This window comes from Lissotriton vulgaris, chromosome 10 (genome assembly GCF_964263255.1).
Source record: "Lissotriton vulgaris chromosome 10, aLisVul1.2, whole genome shotgun sequence".
In the NCBI taxonomy this organism is placed as follows: domain Eukaryota; kingdom Metazoa; phylum Chordata; class Amphibia; order Caudata; family Salamandridae; genus Lissotriton; species Lissotriton vulgaris.
Genome location: NC_141698.1, coordinates 741,537,970 through 741,559,434, shown reverse-complemented (window position 1 = coordinate 741,559,434; position 21,465 = coordinate 741,537,970). Strand labels below are relative to the sequence as shown.

General features: G+C 41.3%; 1 protein-coding gene across 1 annotated transcript in view; it reads right to left on the bottom strand.

Annotated features, from left to right (window-relative positions):
• Positions 1-1,145: 1,145 nt before the first annotated feature.
• The window catches only part of LOC147688737 (patched domain-containing protein 3-like), a 35,890-nt gene continuing 15,570 nt past the window's right edge, over positions 1,146-21,465 (bottom strand). Inside the window, exons 2-4 of the mRNA XM_086941609.1 lie at positions 17,047-17,168; positions 9,312-9,457; positions 1,146-5,582 (exon numbers count right to left, since the gene is read on the bottom strand). Of these exons, the coding sequence (XP_086797735.1) occupies positions 3,889-5,582; positions 9,312-9,457; positions 17,047-17,168 (1,962 nt within the window). The 3' untranslated portion in view covers positions 1,146-3,888. The remainder of the gene's footprint in view (positions 5,583-9,311; positions 9,458-17,046; positions 17,169-21,465) is intronic.

The following is a 21,465-nucleotide window of genomic DNA, read 5'->3' as shown; positions in this document are numbered from 1 at the left end:
CCTATAAATATAACGGGGATGCACATGTGACGAGGCAATACCGAATGGTGGTTAGAGTAGTAGGGGGCACACAGGGATGCTCTTATGCTTTGGCAGCACGGAGCGGTGGAAGGAGGGAACAAATCAGAAAGATGGATGCACCTCCTGTCAAAAGATCTATGCCATTGTGTCTGCTCTGGGACCAGTTTTCACACCTCATTAAGGTCAAGCACTGGCAGGGACAGCTGAGGGTAGGCTAATGCAAAGATTCCATGAGCTTTGGGCAGAGAATAGATAACTTTCTGATGGTTAATTTCCTAAATGTTTATGAAAAACCATTGAACTGGATTTAAATAAATTTGAGAAATGGTGGTCGAACCACGTGTCTTGCTTGTCTCAATAGCAAAATGAAAAGATTAATCTGCACTCTAGTTTTTCTCATAGAACAGCCAGTGCCTTCCACCATAAAAATAGCTTTCCGGGGCTTATCACTATAGAGACATGGCAATATTACATTTGTACATGTTTCAGTATAAAATACTAGTCACCATACATTGTGCGTACAGGTCATACTTTGGGGTGACTGTGTACAAGATCTCCCCTGTGGGAGACAATAAAACGTAGAAAAAGTTTGCAGGAATTCCTCAGGTTTGATGGTGCTGGGCATCAAAGTTTTCCTACATAGACGGGAACCCCCATGATAGCGGTTCCTGTTAGTTTGTAGCGGTCTGCTAGGCCAGCTCAAGTCCCTCTGGATTGCGGAGGTAAAGTCCTCAGCCATCCTGTCGAACTTACTGCCAACCACCAAACTCAAAATCAGGTCCTTAGTCACACAGACAACAATCAACTCCTTAATGCTTCTTTATTTGTGTATAATTCTTATGCCATGGCACCCCTTCCCAAGCTATCTCTCTCTTTTGCTGTTTGGAGCTCTGTTATCTTTCTGAACTCAGATTAAAGTTTGAAATTTACAGAGGGACAGGAACCTTCCACAGGTCATCTCTGTGCTGCCAGAAGCTGTGAGTGCCTCCTGACTGTATTAGCTTATGGAGAGCCCTGACACGCTTCATCGCCACGGCATACCATAACTCCCAGGCGAATGACGGCCAGAGACAGTGAAACTGCACCACAAGCTTTCATAAGCAGCAGCAATCGAAGCAGAAACGTTTTGTTTAGTTTTAGTTTATTTATTTTTGAAGTGCAACAAAGGCACATCAAGCATAGGAACTTTACGTACACACTGAAGCTTCCCACATGATTTACTATCCAGGTTATTTAACTAAAACAAAAATAAACAATGAACCAATAACGCATTAAATAACACAAAAATCCATCCACAGGCCTCAGCATTGTTTGCATAACAGTAAATACAGTTTTAGTCTCTTTTCAAACATTGACAGTGTTGTAACCAGGTGCATTTCAGAGTGGAGAATATTACAAAGCCTGTATTCCTGGAATATAATTTCCCAACATCAAAGTGCTGCTTTCAGGTTGTTTCTAGTGTATGCTATGCTAAACTGGCAAGGCAAAAAAACTCAATCTTGCTTGGTATATGTTTCACTTTTCACCACCAAATATCAGAGTCTAATCAATTCCAAGATTATGCGGTGTGTTAAATGCTAAACATCCTTGTTCAATCATCACCCAGCTCTGTTGCTTCCCTGTTGGTGTCATATGGTCATATTTCCTGACTCTAAAATTCACAAACAGTACCATCTTTCCCTCTGCTAATATACACGTCGATAGGAAAAGTAAGCAACAACATGTTTAATGCTCAACTATTCAAACAGACAGTCTGCGTATTTTGTAACCATACTTATATTTGACACAAAATAATATTTTGACTGCCATTTGAATCGTCTTATTGCATTAGCAGAATGTCTGTCATTAGTATAAGGTTGATATAGTTCACTGGTACATGATCATTTGGCAATGAAAACAAACAGGAGGTATACTATAGGTGCAACAGCTCTGATCCCACGGTACTCTAGACGTTATTTAAACTTCTCAGAATATAACTCTGACCCTACATGATGGTCATCTTGGAAAGCCTAAGGGCCTGTTTTAGAGTTTGGTGGATAGGATACTACATCACAAATATTACAGAAATCCCATCTGCCATTCTGCAAATACTGTAAGATATAAGGTCCTTATGGTATGTAGGACGTGATAACCATCATCCTTGTGATGGAGTATTCCAGCTGTCAAACTATAGATCACATCCTAAATCAACTGATGCCATGAGGTCATGATCATCTGCAAAAATGTACATTTAAGTCAAATCAATATTGACTCTGTGCCCTCCATGGAGGTTACCAGTTGGCTTATCAGTACACTATCGTCCTCGATGACTAACATGGTCACATGGTTCGATGGTATCACTGCTGCTGGGTGCCCACAATCACATAACGCAAAATTTTGATTTAAATTATCATTTTAAAAAGTCTGCATCCCTTTAGTGAGTAGAAACCTCAAATAATAAGCATTCTAAACTTTAATAGGTTTCTATTGAATGCTGTTGTGGTTTTTGTTTCTTTACAGTCTAGCATTTAGTCACAAAAGGTAAAGGTGAGTTTGAAACCGGCCAGTGGATGAGCAGATCCTTCAAGCCAACAAAGGTAATTTTAAGTGTAGGGTACATGTAGCTGGTTCTCTGCTGCTGGGTCACTGTCTGATATAAAAGCTGTGAGGGCCTCTTCCAGTAAAGAACCAAGGTGCACATCAATTCACAATGGCTTTACTTGAGAAGTTATCTGTGACAAGGAAGAGGCTTTTATTTGATTCTGAAGTTAAAGGATGATAGTCAACCATCCCTGCCCAACTGAACTTCAGGAGCTGCAAAGGTGTGGCCACTTTCTCATGTTTATCACAAATATCTTAGATTTTTTTCTGGAACAAGTTGTTTAGTGAATTGCATACTTAGGACGGTTGCTGTCTGATGCCTGACTCTTCCTTCCACATTAGATTCCTAAATATGTTACCCACTTCAGAGGAATGACTTTCAACCTGTCCTATCCTTTCAGCGAAATATTTCTTCTTGGTTTAGAAGCCTAACTTCCTAAAACCGCATAAATTAACTTTCAACGCCATGGGATCAGTCTTATTCTGAGATGTTTTCCAGCATGTGTCCAAGAGGAGCCAATCTTTTTTTAGCATTTCAATTTTTCTGAATATCATCTATAATTTATTTCTGTTCACTCTTTTTTTAAAACTTTTTTCCAGAGAGGTTATCATGTCTGCTTGACCCTTGTTTATTGAAGTTTATTGAAGTTCTCCTTTAGGGAATTGGTACTGGAATTGTCAGCAGCAACAGCATGCCATAGTTATCTTGGTGTGGTTGCACTAAATCCAGGGCTAAACAAATTGAGGTAATAATCTCAGGGACGGCAAACACTTAAAATAGATGGTCTGGGCTCTTCTTTTGCACCAACTCTTTCCTTGGCAATATTTGTCTCTGTGTTCTTGGGGCTCTGTGCAGGCAGAGATGTGAGATAGGAAGGCCCATGGTTGACAAGCACAATTTAAGTTTTCTTTGTCAGCCTATGAAATTTAGTTCCGAATATTTCCACTCAAAATGGGGGATCGTTTTCTGAATAAAACAATTTTTATTAAACACTTGTGTGTCTAAATGAAAATATAAAAATGCTTGTGTTCTTAAAACTTTGTACGCACACAGTCAGGCAAAGAGTTCTGTGCCAAGATAATTAAAACAATATAACAGTAGTTGTAAAAGCTCTATAATGACATCATAAATAGCATCTGATAAAATGTATCAAAGGACAAAAGAGAAATATACATTGCGCCTGAATGACATAATCTGATGCCATGATAATTCCAGTTTACAGACAGTGCATTTAACAACTTTCAGATAGTTTCCAAAATAATAATGTTTCACATTTCACTGACAGGTCACGGGCAATCCGGATCTTGAACGTGTTTATTGTAAATAACCACATCATGTTTTTTATTGTAATTGTCAACCTCATAGTTATTGTGAGATTTGTCTTTGCAGTTGTCAGTCATATCCCGTGCTTTTTTAGATTCATTGACTTTTGCTTCCCCGTTAGATGTTTTGTTACATTTGTTGCATATTCCAAAGAAAGTTAAAAAGACAGGAATAAAAACGATGCCATGCAGAAGACCAAACGCAATAACAAGGAACATGATCTTAAAAAAGGTTCTGAAGATGTAGCTTCCTGCAGCAGACAATGCAATAACTCCCAAAATAGTCGAAACAGCTCCCTGGACTATTGGGTATCCAAGAATATGCAAAGCATCTACCGCCTTTTGATTGGGTGTGGATCCCTTACTGGAGACAAATGCATATGAGATATGTGCCGAAAAGTCTACCGAAAATCCTATACAGATTACCAGATTGATCATGGATATGGAATCAAGATTAACATTCCAAAAAGCCATGAAACCTGTCACACCCACGATAATGGAGGCAATTGCAAATGTCACCCACAATGAACAAAGGGGGTTCGGTATCAGTAATAATGAGATCACTAGCATAACTGCTGTAGCGACTAGAACATTTTGAATAGTGTTATCCACTATTACAACATATTGATCAAAATATATAAATGCAGGGTGATACACCTTTACTGGGACACTGCAGCCCTTTGCCAGATCCCTAATTTGGGTTAACATTGTTTTTTCATCAACTGCAGTTATCACATTTACCGTCTGAATGAAGAAACGTGAAGCTAAAATGTTCCCATTTTTTAGGTCAACGTCTTGCCTTAAGTTGGGGAAAAAAGCATATAATGTTGTTAAATTGCCAATAAAAGTATTTTGGTTGTCTAAATCTATGTTAAATCGACCAGATATACGCTCATATGTAAGTAGCCATGATTCAGAAAGACTTTTGTCAATGTAAGAGCTATTTTCAAATGAGGCCATGCATTTCCCAATTTCTTCACGAACAGATGGGTCCCAGTAGGCTATATCTTCGGTTATAGAGACCATAACTCTTGGGCCGTAACTGGAAAAATACAAATCTTCATCATCATAAAAAGGTCTAACATAGGAATCATCACTTGCCAGATTTCGAAGATCTATACCTTCTTGTGTTTGCAGGCACCCATAGATGCCACAGGCCAAATATCCAAAATAGAAGATCACCACAAATACCTTAGTCCATACATTGGTAAGAAAAGGTCCGTAAAAATCTTTAAAGAATCTGGGAATAGGGTGTTCTTGTTCTGTACCAGTTGTTGCGTCATAGGAGCCCCCTACGCAGCATGCACTGTATATAGAGGAACGGCCAGCTTGAGGTACTTCTTCCACTTTTTTGCAGCTCATCCAGTGCCTGTTGGATTTTTCTCGCTTACCATTTAGTGCCAAAGCAGCCCCGAAACATGTGATGCTGAACAAGTAGCAGAACAAAATGGCAGTGCCAGTATAGATACAAAATGATTGAACCGACTGAAAAGAGGTCATTATTCCAATGTAGAATGCCAAGGATGTGGTAAGGGTTGTGATTGTGATGGACACAGCGGCATCTGCGTAAGTGTGAGCCATCCGGTCTTCAACAGAGTCTTTAACTTTAGTCTGTTGCCAACAAGCAATCATAATGAACATGTCATCAACACCAACTCCTAAAGAAAGTAGAAAGAATATTTACAATATTAATGTATCATGAGACATTTTAAGGCTATGGGTATGCAAAACACAAACCTTTTTTCTAAGTAAAGTCATGCGTAACTATTATATTTTTAAAAGAAATAAACACAATGGGCTGATTCACAATGGGCACAGATTTCAATATGCTCATATGTGAACTACACCTGAGCAATCAGTACGCCTAGGCAAGGACTCAGCTCACAGATGTTTGGGTATTCACTTATATTCCACTGATAAATATGTGCAAATATTTATGTCATAATGTATGTTACAGGCCATATGCTATGTATGTACCTGACACACACACCTATTTTAACTCTACATATATGGACTGTACAGAAAGTATATGTTACACATGCAACGGATAGGGAAATATCAGAAATTCTTACTGCACATTATATCCCTTATTAGAAACACTTCAAGTAACGATGGCTCCCATTGCTCACACATCTTATGCACATGTATAAGTTAATGCACGTTCCCATACTTTCTGTGCAAATTTACCCTGATCGGGAGGCGTCAGCAGGACTCCCCCCAAGTCCGGCAGAGCGGGAGACCAGGAATCCAGCATTAACCCAAAGCCCAGTAACACATCAGCCCCCCAGGAGCCCCCCGGCTCCTGGTCCACATCATACTGTCGGAATACAGAAAAAAGAACAGGAGGAATGCTGGGTAGAGTACGGTTATGTACTCCCAGTAAGGGGGGGGGGGGTGTACCAGCCTTCCTTCTTTTCTTTTTTCTGTCGTGAGATGGATTATCTCACTTGCTATGTATGAAGGGGATGAGGACAGGAGGGATCTGGGGGTAATGCACGTTCCCATACTTTCTGTGCAAATGTTCTCTGATCTATTTGGCACAGATACGTGAGTCAGGGCATTATCACACTTTTTAAGACAATCCCGAAAGCTTCCACTTTGCAAATGTTTACATAGTTTGCATTGCACTTGGCTACCTATTCCCCTAACACTCATATGGGTAAAGCCACTTTTCATATGTAAGTCCACATTTAGGTGTGCACAATGAACTGATCCACAAAGATAAACTTAGACGTTTGTGCAAGTTTACTCTTTTTCAGTTTTCACAAAACTCCATTTAATAGTAACTTTACAACTGCAGAGACTCCTCGGTCAGGAAGGAGTATTCTGCACATTAAAATATAGGATAGGCATGTCTTTTAGGTAGGCAGTTCTTCGCCCCGACTGAAGAGTCTCAACAGATGTAAACTTACTACTATTAAATTGAAGCTTTGTGAATACCGAAAAAGAGTAAACGTACACAAAACGTGTAAGTGTACCTTTGTGAATCAGTTCCAATGTATCCAAATGTTGCACATAGTACATGAAAGAAGATCCTCTCTTGCATGGGCATTATATATATTATGCATTATTTGGAATCACACTTAATACATGCTGCATACATTGCAGGTCGTTTCCTATGAGAAAATGTTTTTGTTCATAATCACTATTTTAAATTATCAATATATTATGATGAACATACATCAAAATGAAATGGTTCACAGCATTTTTTCAAGTCCAAATCTCGCATGGGGTGGAACATGTCTTATAAGTCAAGAATAATGACCTCAATTTATATGAAATATCATGATACAATCGTGAATAATCTACACCTGATTCATAAAACTTAAATCAATTAAGTTGTGCAAATGGGATACAAAGCATTTTAGTTGCACATACACACATAAAGCACAAAAGTATTGTGTCATTTAATCTGAACTATTCATGAGTGAGCATGAAGGGAAGGAGATTTCGAGGGGCTAAACATGAAAAAGAAGTGTCAGTGTAATGGAGAACAATTAATCCAACTTTGTGTTTGCTGGCAATATACCAGACTGGAAACGAATTTAGAATAGTTGGAATAACACTTGCAGCACTTTTGGAAACACTAACCATACTCTGATACGGACCTGAAGTACATTGAAAAATAGTGTATAGTGCCAAATTGAATCCAGGATTAACAAGATGTGTGTACGTGCCACAAGAGATTTAGTGAAAGAAGAAGTAGAGACACATAGTGGCTGATTCACAAAACTTCAGTTCTACATATACACCTGTGCTACCTTCATAAACCTCTCTCTGATACTTTTGCATTCTTTAAATGACTGAAGATGTTCCACAGCAAAGAGCTGAATAAACTCCATTTCCAGGGTGTGAGAAAAAAAAAACTCCCAATGTTTTTGCTGTGTGTGAGAATTGGTTCGCCATAAATAAATATGTATTTCCTCTGGAGAAAAAAAACTATTGCATTTCCATATCGGGCTGCAGCTCCTCAGCAGATGTCACATGACATTCCTGTAGTAGGAGTGGAATACAGCAATTGGCACAAATTTCCAGGCATACTACCGGGAATGTTTCTGAACTCTCAAAACACGTGCGCTTACACTGAACATGAGTGTTCACCTTTTCTTTGTGAATTGGACCCCATACGTTTTGCAATGATATGCCACTTAAAATGTGATGAGGAAGAGAAGATTAATGGATAAAGCAGGGAAGGTAAAGATAAAGTGAGATGTGGATCTCTGAAGCATCTGTAGAAGGGGAGTGGTTTACACTTTTACGTTTACTCTTACACTTTTTAGCAACTTTACTACTTTTGGCTATTTACTCAAAAGTGCAGATTTACATATCTCTACTCCTTCAAAAATGGGGTGGAGCAAAATGTACAAGTTTTAGTTACTTCTGTCACAAAGAAATAGCAGTAAGTCCAACCATTGATAAGTTAACACCCTCCTATAGACAATAATGGATGTAGGGACTTATAATAGAACCCCCTAGGAAATAATGTTAAAATAAATTACATTATTTAAATTAGTTAAAAATTATTTATTTATTTAATTATTTAATTGCATAATAGTTTAACAACTTTCTTTAATGTATAAACGAATATTACATTCATTTTTGATAACATTTTATTAAATTACTTTAAAGTAAGTTGATAAGTCACTTCCAATAATTATAGATGTATAATAATAAAAAATACATTAGGTGGGACTTGATTGTGTGATTTAAACTTCAATAAAATATTTTTATTTAATTTAATATATTCACATGAATTAAAGATGTAATCCAAAATTAAGGTAATAGTGCTGTAGCAATTCTTTCTTTTGTTCTACATTTAAAATAAATATAAACAATTTACGATAACATTAAACAATACCATATTTTGCTAACTTTTTCAAAGTTTAATAAACCTTTTTTTAGTTTTCCCTTGCTACCATTTGGAGATCTTCGGCCCATCTGCAGGTGGTAGTTACTCCTGTGTGTTATTTAAGTTTTACATGGGAAGTGCCAAGGAGAGAATGGAAAAATCGTGTGTCAAAGTAGTGATCATTCACTGAGGTGTAACTTCCTTTGTTTTACACAAGCATTTAGAATATCACTTGCCACATTTTTGGCGTATGTAAGATAAACTTCAAAGATGCAGTTGTTAGTGCTGCAGACAAAGTGAGAAAACTCACCAATAACTAACATGCACTCATGCCTGTGTCTTCGACCGTCAAAAGGTATGTGAATTTGGGTATGAAAGGTTTTTGAGCAACCCAAACATGTGTAATTCACACAACTATATAACTCATGAAAGGCATAAGTTACCCTTCTGTCTATAAACCTGGCTCTTTGATACAATGTATATTCACTTTGACAAAACTTCAGTTCTTACTCTGTTACTATTAGAAATATTCACTTACCTAAAATTAGGAATGGGGAGTTTGCTACGGTTATGACAAATGGAACTCCACACATCAGTAGCAGTCCAAAACTAGCCAGTACAGCCATTCCAGCTGAGATCACTCCAAATGATGCGACCCAAATTTTGTTCCTCACGCAGTCCAACCTGTAAAGTATATAACTTTCTGTTTTACATTAACATATTGACAATTATTAAAAATGCTAATCCATATTCTTGTTCATGTTAACTTGACAATGGCTGTGCTAAAAAACAGAAATAAGCTTCACTAATATGCTTGCCGGGAATCCGGACCAAATACAAAAAGAGTACATATAATAAGTAATTTCTTGCCAATTTTTGCAAAGTTTGCTACCCAATTATTATGACGTAAGAGGTAAGTACCTAACATAATCACTAAACAGGCAAGCTGAATTAAACACTTTGGACAGAAAGCTTTGCCATGAGCACCTCGTGTTCCAAGCTTGTACACAAGGCAAAGAATGTTATATTTGACCCTTTTTTAACGAGGAGTTTAATAGAACAAATCAAGGGAGAAGTTATTCATGTGTTTCAGGTGCAGAATGAAGTGACCTGTAAAACTTGAAATCATCTGGAGTTTGGCAATCATGTTGGAGAGGGTTCTCGGATACATTGTTTTACAGCAGTCAGTTTTCAGAGGAGCATTGCAAGAACAAGGGCATTACCCCAGGTCCCTAATGTCCTCCTCCCATTCATAACAAAGTGGAGATAACCATCTCTCGATAGAAAAAAAGACAAGAGGAATGCTGGTCCCCTAATACTGCCCCTCCCACCGGGAGTACATAAGCAGTACTTACCCAGCATCCTGCCTGCACAACCAAGCCCAAACAGGAAGGCCGGCCGCCGGGTGTGGTGGAGGGACGAATGAATGGGACGAGGACAATGGGACCCGGAGTAATTCCAGTGAGACTGTTCCATTAAACCGCTCACAATGTTTCACCACAGGAGTTATACGTGCCTTACACAATTTTGGAATTAAATGAAAATGTATCCACATCCTAAAAGTGCCTAGGTCCCAACTCCTCAATGTCACTGTGTGAAGTCACTAGGTAACAATGTCCATATATCTTTCAAAACAGTGGCACCAAGTGACATTGTCAGCCATTTCAAAGCAGAGAAAATGTGTAAATGTGTGTTGGCATTTATATAGCGCACTGCTACCCGTAGGCGTCCTGGCGCTTCGACCGCTGCGAAACCCTTCCTGGCTTCCCTGAGAGATGGTCCCTTAATGGGTATCTCCAGGGTGCGACCAGGCATCCCCGGCAGTCTGGGGGGCCGTTAGTGAAGATGAGGCAAGCTAATGCCCAGAGTTGCCGAGTGTGACCGCTGATCAGAGTGGGCACCGAGGCGAGAGAATTATCGAGTCCGCTGACCCTGGTCCAGAAACCTGCCGCGCTGGGAATCGAACCCTGGTCCCGGGCCGTCCTCTGCTCTCGGGTCTGCCGCCTCTAACCAGTGTGCCACACTACTTCACCCAGCAAACACCCTGAAAACACCTGCAAGTAATGCTGAAGATTCTGCCATTTCTTCTGGGGAAGGGTGGTGGAAATACTAGAATAACAGTGACATTGCTAAACCTTTTTCTGACTGTGGTGGTCCCTGTGTTTGCAGGTAAGAGCGGGGGGGGGGGGTGCTGGCAATCCTTGCGTTTGCCGTCCGCTGCGGCTGCATGTAACTGCAGGGTGGTCTGCCACCCCAAAAAACTCATGCCCCCGTTACACCACCGTAGCATAGACTAATAGTGTGACATACTAACTATGTCTTCATATGGGGAAAGTATGAGTCGAGGCATCAGTGAATTAGTAGTCGTACATGATCATTTAAATGGCATAGGTGAGGATGTAGACCAGGGAGATTTCATGTCATTTCATTGTGGCCCTCCTACAAACTAGATATGATAATGATAGGAAGAGTAGTGAGATGAAACTGCAAAGGTTTAGCTGGAAGTACAAGGCTGAGAGGGCTGTCAGGGTAGAGCCTGCCACTAATGTCAACATGGGTATTGAAGGCAGGAGATAGCCATGACAATCTACAGAAATAGGCTAAGCCATGTGTAAAACCAAAATTGTGGTACAGGTGCATAGCTTGCATAGTGCTGTCAGACACATGGCTTGTGTGGCTGGTGTAAGTCTAGAGGAGGACGTCCACAGTGTGCTAATGATGGGTGGCTTTGGAGAACATGCAAAGGGTGTGAGCTAAGTTATGGGTTTATTGTATAGAGCACAACGTCTACAATGAAAGCCTTGTGGTGGGAAGTAGTGAGACACACTTGTACATATCAACCAAGAGTCAAGGCCTGATGGGTGTGCAGCCCCATTGACAGGCATTCCTCATGGTCAGAGTGAGGGACAACACACAATCATATCTACATGTTATGCAGTTTTCCCTCCACTCCCTCTGCATCTCTGTCTCCTGGTACATCAATGAACATGCAGGAAGTAAAGTGCATTGGTTAATTTACACGGAGTGTTAACATCAGCTAACCTTCCTTTGTATTAGGAGATTAATTTGTAAAAGTCTCCTTGCACTTTTGCTTAATTTGCTAAGTGTTTGTCCGGTAACTCACTCTTGTGTCTGGCTGGGCCGGGGTCACAGTATGGGGGAGGCTGGCAGGGCTCGTGAGCATAAATACTCATAGCTACAGCATACTGGGGAATAACCATTGCTTCAAATAAAAATATAGGTCAGGTTATCACTATTTACAGAACCTGAGAAGTGGCAGTACTCTCCTATTACATGAATTGAAACAGGGTTTTGTTGAGAAGTGCATGTACTCTCACCTTCAAATAAAAGTGAGGTACTCAGTACCAGACAGTACCTGCCCATTTCAAGCACAGGGAATAACATGCTGCAATCTGTGCTCCCACATAGATTCGTCCATGTTTCGGACAACATTTCGCCTAGACATTTCAGCTGATCTATGGGCGAAATGCTCCCTATCCGCCTATTTCCACAGATCTCGTAAACCAGATAGACCCGCTGACTCCATTTACCAGCATCATTGAGATTACCTGGGCACTGGGAATAAGATCACTGAACAGAGGGCCATAATTACTTCCGATCTAGCGAATCACAACCTCTAACTGCAGATCAAGAGAGAGGGAAGGTGAGCCACCATGTGTTGGGATATAAAGTGGAGATTTCCACTAAACTAGTAAAGCTGTCTGATGTGGATAATGCCAGCACCAATTTGTAACTGTATTACTTTTTTTGTTTTAGTTTTATATAGCGCACACTTAACCCAAACATACAGGTATCAGAGCGCTTTAAATAAGCATCAGTTTCATTACAGACAGACACAATCATTAGGTCGAGCTGATCGACCTGTTATATCTCTACTGTGGGGTTTGGCACAGACACCAATTGCCATTGGCTGTTTTCTGGGTCATTTACAAATGCAGACTTGTTATTGGTGCATTTGCTTAAATGTCCCTCACTTGTGGGCCAGTAGCGGCCCGTGGAGGGAGTGCTGCGGAGCGGTGTGGAAGGGGAGGAGCAGGGTGGGGGTAGTAAACTACGGAATATGGCCGAACAAAGGTAAGTAAACAAATAAATAAAACACATTTCATTGCAAGTGCTGCATTGCAAAATGCGATGCAGCGCATAACAAATTCGTTTTATTTATTTGTTTGTGTACTTACCTCTGTGCGACTGCATCCCGAGATTTACTACCCCCCCCTCACCCTGTCCCTCCCCTGCACCTTGTCAGCGCCCGGCAGCACTCCCACCACGGGCCACTTCTGTTGTGGGCTTTGCTCCCTCGATGGTGATTTCACTAAACAATCGTTCTATTTGGCCATCACACTGTACGGCGTGTGATGGCCTTTCTTCTCTCCCTCCCGTCTGATATATTTTTTTTAATAGTCTTCCTAAACCTGAGGCCGTGTGAAAAGCTGTTTTCATGTCACCACAGTGCCTCTGCTGCAGGCCTTCACCAAGTTCCCTAATCTAATCATATGCTGTCACGGAGGTCGTCGAGTCAAAGCACACGTCTGAATATCAGGGGCCGCCCCCAACGAGGGCTAGAGGGCCGGCGCCACAACCAAACGCCGTGCAGCCCAGGAAGAACCGGTTTTTGGTGCACCAAGGAGCCCTGAAGCGGGGGAGGAGCGCGTGCCCCCTGCGTCAGCCGCCAGGAAGGTGCCAAACCCCCGTCTGCCAATGGGGAGGCGAGCGGGGTACAAACCCTCCAATGGGGGAGTCTGCCAGCTAGGCGGGAAGGACACGGGGCATAAAAGTGCCACTCCCCCAGGTAGCTCCGATCTTCGTGGAGTGGGGGAACAGTGATGTCGCAGTGCTGAGAAGAAGGCAAGGCTATGGTGGAGAGCTACGCGGATAATGGTTGGTACGGAGGCACACCGAAGGGCATTTTGGATTGCTAATATTAATGACGAGGATGGAACTGGGAATCCGATGGATTGTACTTCATACAGGTGGCATGAAGGAACTTAGATGCGTGCATTTATATATTTTTTTATTACATCATTTACGTTGTTTTGTATTTGTCCCAGGAAAGGTTGCCGAATAGCTAAAAATGTATAAGGTCCAAAAGGCGAGCCCTATTGGCTATATGCCAATACTTGTTTTTGTTAGGCGCGGGGAGATTAAATTATTTTCCCAGAATCACAGGATGTTGAGCGTCATTGCCCAGACTCGAACCCGGTTTCCCAGCTTTGACTACTCTAGCTCTTCCCGATTTATGATCTAATTCTATGTACCTGTTGTACCAGGATGTTCTTTTTTAGGTCTCGCCTTTTCCATTCCGAAGGAAATGGGAAATGGCGAGAATTCAAGTGCTCAAAATACTCATGAAACCACAGGTTTTTTCGTGCGGTTTTCTTCGAATTCACGTGGCCACAGGCACGCGCTTTTGGGCCATAAACTTTCACGGCCATCTGTTCCCCAGCTCGCCAATGTCCCTCCCACCCTTCCTTTGATCTTGCTGCGAGTTCTTACAGGCTAATGGCCCTCCCCCTCCCCCAGCACAGAGCGCGCATCGCTTGTTGTGTAAGCACTTCATTGGAATGCATACGTTTCCATCCATTTATCCCTGCCTCATCCCCCTCCCACTGCCAGTCTTGGCTTTGACCACTCCCAGCCACAGTCCCTCCATCTTGTGCTCAACTAAAGTACTTTTGTACCCGGGGTAATGAGGCCAGTGGTGAAACTGTTACAACAACTTAGCAAGCACTGCCAAAGCCAAATACTGGATTTGTCAAGTTTTTAGCCATGCTATACAGCATGGATTAAAGTAACAAACAAGCGATGACATGGCCAGCGCACACCACGTCTCTTTTAGAAGTCCACCACGAGGCTTCATCAGGCACTTGTCAAGTTGTCGGGGATTGCAACAACGCGACCTCACATGAAATAGCTGACATCAGCATAGCTCGTTTTCCGTGTGCTTTGTCAATGAGTACGACTAGGATTCGTCTGCCTCAGTCGTGGTTTACAAATTTAAGGGGCTTCCAGCAATCAAGGCGACCCAGGGTTCACACTAGCAAAGCAGCCCTGGGAGGAAGCCGTGACACGCGGCACATAGCTGAGTTACGCAGCACCTCGTTGCGAGCCATGCAGGGCTCCATGCTGCCGGGCCGTGCTGATCACGCCGGTTTTTAATCAACTCTCTGCCGACAGCTGTTTGATCGCTAGAGAGATGAAAGCCTGTGCTGCGTGCAGGGGGATGTCTGCTGAGTCACACAGAGGTAGGTATTCCAGATAGGCGAGCGCAGGGCACGATGTCCTTGAGCACATCACGAGTGGTGCTGGATCGGGAGGTTCATCTGCGCGGCCTCTCTTAACTTCCGCACAGTCTTCAAATAGAAAACCAAGAAGCTCTACAAACGTGAATGAGGCATGGTTTTTAGCAGAGCTGAGCCATAGTAAGACAGACCCGTGGAGGTGCAAGCCTGGCTGTGCACATACAAGATTCAGTTAACAGGTGAAAATTCCAACTCAGCAAATAAAGCCTTTCCTCCTCAGGTGTGATGTGACGTTACACACGCTGCTCAAACAAATTGATCACACTTACCAATATCCAAAAACATTACCTTTCTTGGCTATGGCCAATAGTGCTTCTTCTCTCACAGTTTTCCACTACTCTAGAAAGAGCTGTTTGTCTTTTACATTTTTTTCTCTGCTGCCGGTGCTTTTGGAAGATCCACAGGATGGGTATCTCTCTTCAGTTTTATCTGTCAGGTGCAAATCACAGGTTTGTACCCCACCTCAATCCAGGTCAAGCAAATGGGAGGGCAGTGGTGAAACTCAGGGGCTGATGGTACCAGCTGTCCCACCCTGACATTTTTGGGTGTGGCCTGGACAATCTCACTACGCTCATGTTTTCCAACATATTCCTAATAAAAATACATGCATCTATATATACATAACAGGGCTTTCGATCAGCCCTCTTCATCCACTGGTCTGCTCAAGTGTCACGCACATTTTGCTTCCCTCATTACCACATATAGCATAAAGCAACCAGTCACCCAACTTCAGTCACTTACTTTCTTGCATGACGAGTGACAGCATTTTGCTTGTGCACTAGTGCACGACTGCCAAAAAGTAGTCCACATCAGTGCCACGGCTGCTTTCATGTCTGTTTTAATCCATGTTTTTTAAAATGTATTTATAAGAATGGTAATTTTTTAGGCCTCACCTGTGACAGCACATGTGCTTCATGAACCATGGCTTGCAAGGGGTATCGTTTACAATACAGAGCTTGGAGCCCTGCATGAGGTCTTGCATGCAGGGTTATTGTTTACAAGAAAGGGTTTGGAGCTAATCGTTGGTGATCAGGACGGATATGGATACTGATTTCGAGTCACTGGGTTGACCCTGAGTGGAAACAGGCAAAGAGCGCAGTCTATAACTCAAGATCTGGTGTGCTCAGGGGCCAATTTAGGCCTGGATTTCTCCACACCCTGTCAGGAACTAGGGCAGTCCTAACTGTGGCTCACACTTCTTCAGGCATCTCGAGTTAATTTTGATGTTGAAACCATGCCAGATAACAAATATGCTTTATGGGAAAAGCACAATGTGACCGGAGGGCAACACAGTGAAATAAGTCATGTCTGGTTGCTCTGTTGACTAAAAGATCCATTCTAGAAATCAGCATTTGACATCATGGTCACAGTAAGTAACAGTAGATGTGCTATTTTCAAAACCAACACATAAATTAAAAAAGTGTCATTTACAATACCAATCGCTCAAACTTTCCTAATACGAAAAGTTAAAAGTATGGGCATTGTAAATCACAAAACAAAAAAATAAAATGTAATTTAGAAAACCAATAGCTCAAACTTTCCTACTGCGAGACCTATTGGCAACGCCAGTGCTTGTTTATGATGCAAAGTTTTGTATTCTCAGAAAATGTATCAATACAAATATTTGTTTTGTTAAATAGTTATTATTTCCGATCGACTAACCATGCCAAATGTATTTGAGTGGCGTGATGGATAAAACCTCTCACCGTTAGCAGTGCAACATAACATAACACCATATTTGTGCGCTTGAAGAACTATTTTGATGAAAATGTTTTACTTGCCAGCTAGCTTTAGATCGTATTTACAGTTTATCTACAAACATGCATTTTTCTGCTCTGACATAAAATATGTTGTTTGCCATTGAGCAGGTCTAACAGCTCACGTTACATCCTCTCACAAAACTCGGCCCCATGCGAATTATAAACTCTTTCGTTCACAGAAGAGAAAGCTTACCTTAGGCATGATACAATGGAAAATGCTATGGTTAGAAAATATGTAATGGAAAATAAGGGGATCACAGTCTTCGTATTTCCTTCGAACTCTACTTGTCGGGATATTGATGTAAAATAGGTCACCTGTAATGAGGAGAAGAAATAGTTGGATTGGAACTCGCTTCTTCCAGGAAATATAAAACAGAAAAGACTTTTTTATACTGCTGTTTTTTTCCTTGTTCTTTTCGTTGTTTATTGGTGACAGCGAGGATCCTTTTTTCTGGGCACATTTATATTACAACAGTTAGAGATGTCATTGACAACACCAATAGGTCTGGCCATGTATTCATCTGGTGAATATATTTTGTGGTGTAAAGCCTGGAGATTCTCTTTAGGCAAGAGTCATGTTAAGGGGTGAGAGGGTGGATAAGCTGTATCTTCATTTAGGAAGGAACAAACAGATAGGAGGAGTAAAGGAGATAAAGAAAGTGGCAGCCAGAGTGGTGCTGATACAGAGAGAAATGAGAGGAAAAGACCGAAGGAAAGGCCATGGAGATACTTTACAGTTTAGCGGAGTAGAACACCAGCCACAAACAGATGGGCTTCGAGGCCGCTAAACCAAATCCACAAGATCATTTAGAGGTCAAGGACAGGACTAGAGGGTCCGTATGTCAGAAAGCCTTTCCTACCTGTGGAAGATCTTCTGAAGAGCATTCTTCCTACCCATGAGGCCCATCCAAGACACAGTGGTCACATGCAGGATACTGCTTACTTTTAGCACTAAATCTCAAGTACCTTCTTTAATTCCATCATCTTTACAGTAATTTGCTTGCAGTAAGGATGAATCCTGGGACATACCTGGGACATTTAAAATGTATTTTTTTTATTTACACACACCTTAAAAATATCCCTAAGTGTTTCTAAAGTCTGAAATCGTCCAGAAGATTCTTAAATGCCTTTCCACAATTTGGAAAATGCCCTCTCATATTTGAGGAGTGAGGATGGGTGTGATAAGATCTGGATAAAGAGATCCTGCAGTTAGCTGGGCGAAAAGTGCTGCCTCTCAAGAGTATTTCTTGACTAAGGGGCAGATTTACAAGCCCCTTGCACCCCAGAAGATGCGACATGGTGCGGGGTACTTACAACGTGACGCTTCTGGGAGATGCATCACATTGTAAAGCCTTGCGCCAGAAGGAGGTGTTCGTGCGCAGGGGGGGCGGCGTTCCGGCGCAGGAACGTCTCCTAAAAGTGCCTGAGTGAAATCTACAAGATTTCACTCAGTCACTTTGGGGCCCATGCTGCGTCAAAACCCTGCGCCTGCTTGAAGCAGGCGTAAGTATTGACGTAGCATTAACAAGATAGGGCCCCCCCAGAGCCTTGCTGGAGCTGCGTCGTGCTTGCGACGCAACTATAACAATGCGCCGCCTTAACGGCATAGATGCGTCACGTATCTGTGTCATTTTTGCCCATTGGTGCGCCGCATTGTAAACCGTTGTTTTTGCATTGTAAATGCGGCGCATCAATGGTGGCGGAGTCATGGCGCACAATAAGTGGCACATCCCTGCTGATATGCAGGGATGCGCCACTTATTGTAAATCTGCCCCTTAGTGTTTCAAATGGCTATGATTTTCGGCTTCCGTCGTTAAGAACTTGCTTTTAACTTAATAGCTGCCTAATTATGGGCTAGGCAGGATACGTGTAGAGTAACCTATATATTCTCTGCTTTAATTCAATCGTCATCTGTAACCCTGTTTCAGGTCCTCATTGCCTAGAGAAGGAAGTGTGGGAAGTGGATCACAAGCTATTAGCACATTATAAAGTGAGTTTATTTTGGGCCATATACTGATGGCTCAGTAGAGAAAACATTGGTGTGAGAAATTAAAAGAAAGAAAATGTTCATTGGGAGCTACATTGTGGAGCTTGTAGTGGTCGTAGCCCTTGATCATAAGAGTTTTGGTGACTACCCAGTGCAGCTTACCCCAAAGCTGTGTGCGGCATTAGATTGCTTGACTGTGAGGGATTGGCTGCAGGATCTGACAGCAGACCATGTGTGTAACCAATTTTCACTTCACACTGTCTTGGCTTTATGTATGGTAAAAATATATATATATATATATTTTTTTTTTTAAACCCTAAAAATTAACTGAAAAAAATAAAGTTTGATGCGACATTGTAGTTAGGTGTGATAAATAGATCTGAAAGTGTTAAATGAAAAATTTTAGAAATACACGGAAAAGAACAACGTTTAAAGTGACGTTATAATTAGGTGAATATGTCAGTGCCAACATAACATTTTGACCTAAAAATAAAACACAGAAATTTGCCAGCTATAGTTATCAGAGGTAACTATAATGTGAACCTGAGTCATGCACTGCTTATGCCCTCACATATTACATCTCTGGTCCCGTCTAAAATAAAAAAAAAATGCCTGAAGGGACAATGAATGAGTGCAAATGCCTGGTGTGTTCCCGGGGCACTACCTGGGTGGCCTGCTGCCCTACAATGATCCCTGAGATGGGATGCACTAGGGTCTCCAACCTTTTCTGGAATGAGAGCTACTTATGTTCACTGAAAATCACCCTGAGCTACAAATATTATGAGAGTTGTAATAGTGACAACATCAGCCAACATTACAATAGTGGCCACTGTATGCACAATTACCAGCAGTGTTCACGTCAGTACATCAGGGGCGGTTTCCAGCAGTAATGTAAAAAATACGTTGTCATTGTGGGATGCCACTACAAGGGTAACACATAACAGCCATATTGACAATGCTCCTGCCACCAAGTTAACACAATTAGTTATAGGTCTGCCCAAGACCTGATGATTTTTTATTCATTTCATGTCATCCAAATTCTAGCTTTAAATGTATTTTGTAAATTCAAGCATTGTGCTCCAAACTTCAGCTTATAAGTTCTGAAAATGCACACATTGTTATCTCTAATAAACACTTTTCAATTTTTTAATACATATATTAATTCAACAAAGCCAAAGCTTCTAATTTAGTATGCTGGGCTGCACATAGAAGAGCTACTTACATGTGGCTGGTGAGCTACCAGTAGCTCTTGAGCTACTCGTTGGAGAACCCTGTGTGACTACGGAGAGGTATCAGTGGAAAGGGAATACTATCCCCTATCCAATAATAACTATCTTGTTGTGATCAGTGCTCAGAGGCAGAACTGTTCAGCGGAACACTGAACACAGTGAAAATAAAAGGAGATGAACCGCTCCAAAAGGAAGGCCCTCTTGTGCGAGCAACTGAAGGATTTATTCCTTTTAGTGAGAGGATGTGATGTTCACATCCTCTTAGCTGTAAAGGTAGGGCAGAAGATGGGAGCATAACATTCATTGTGCTAAAAGGGATAAATATGTCAATCACCCTACATTCACCTGTTTATTGCCATTGTTATTAGGTATTATACTTCATTTAAAACTGTTCTTGCAACTAAATAAATTTATAAAATACAATAAAAAGTGCAATGAAACAAAATGAAATAAATAAAACTGAAGAAATATTTGTTCACTTTCCAGAAATAAAAAATTGAATTTGAAAATAAATGCAAAATATATTTAAAGATGATGTGTGAATGATAAATCATATTATATTGGGCATGTTATTAGTACTGTTGTACATTCTGCTCCACTCCAAGTAGATTATCACTTATATACTGCGGTTGATAATCTACATAAATGATATTCTAATTGGAGGCAGCTGGGTGTAAGAATTAAATAATAAATTAGCAGAAATAAAGGCAAATGCTTTACACATGTTTAAGAGATGGTGTTGTGTAGTTCCTACTAATCCATAGGATCTACACGTTTGTTGTTCTACATAAATTAGCGGCTTGGTGCCTAGAATGATTTTGGACACCCCCGCAGGATATGTTGGCCTATAGACCAGCTAACTCATAGTGCCACAGTAAATCCCCCTAACCTTATTGGGTATCAAATGGTTTCTGGCAACCACTGAACATGACAACCCTGACGCCTAAGAGATCGTGGAAACAGATCAGAGCCTTTTGCTCAGCCACTCATGATCATTGGTTCTCAGAGAAATATACAGAATACACAGTGGGACGTTTTCAGTATACTCATTGAACCAATGTTATTCTTGTATAGAATACATGTGCTGCAATATCATAGACAGAAACAGATGAACGTGATCACATTCACCAACAGTGTAAATAATAGTTAGTGTTCTATCATGGTGCTGAAACAGTGTATATATGCAGGCATATATCAAGGCAGTTAACTGGCATACCCCTACTATGCAGAACTCTACTCTGATTTTACCTAGAGTGTATTTAAGATGGGTGTGAGAGAATGTAGGAGCCCGTCTTGGTCACAAAGTGGACACCCTCTCATGAAGATGTCAGACCGCTGCGTGGTGAAGTCTCAGCATGCAGGGACCCTCAGTGTCAGCTGAAGTACCTCCTCAACT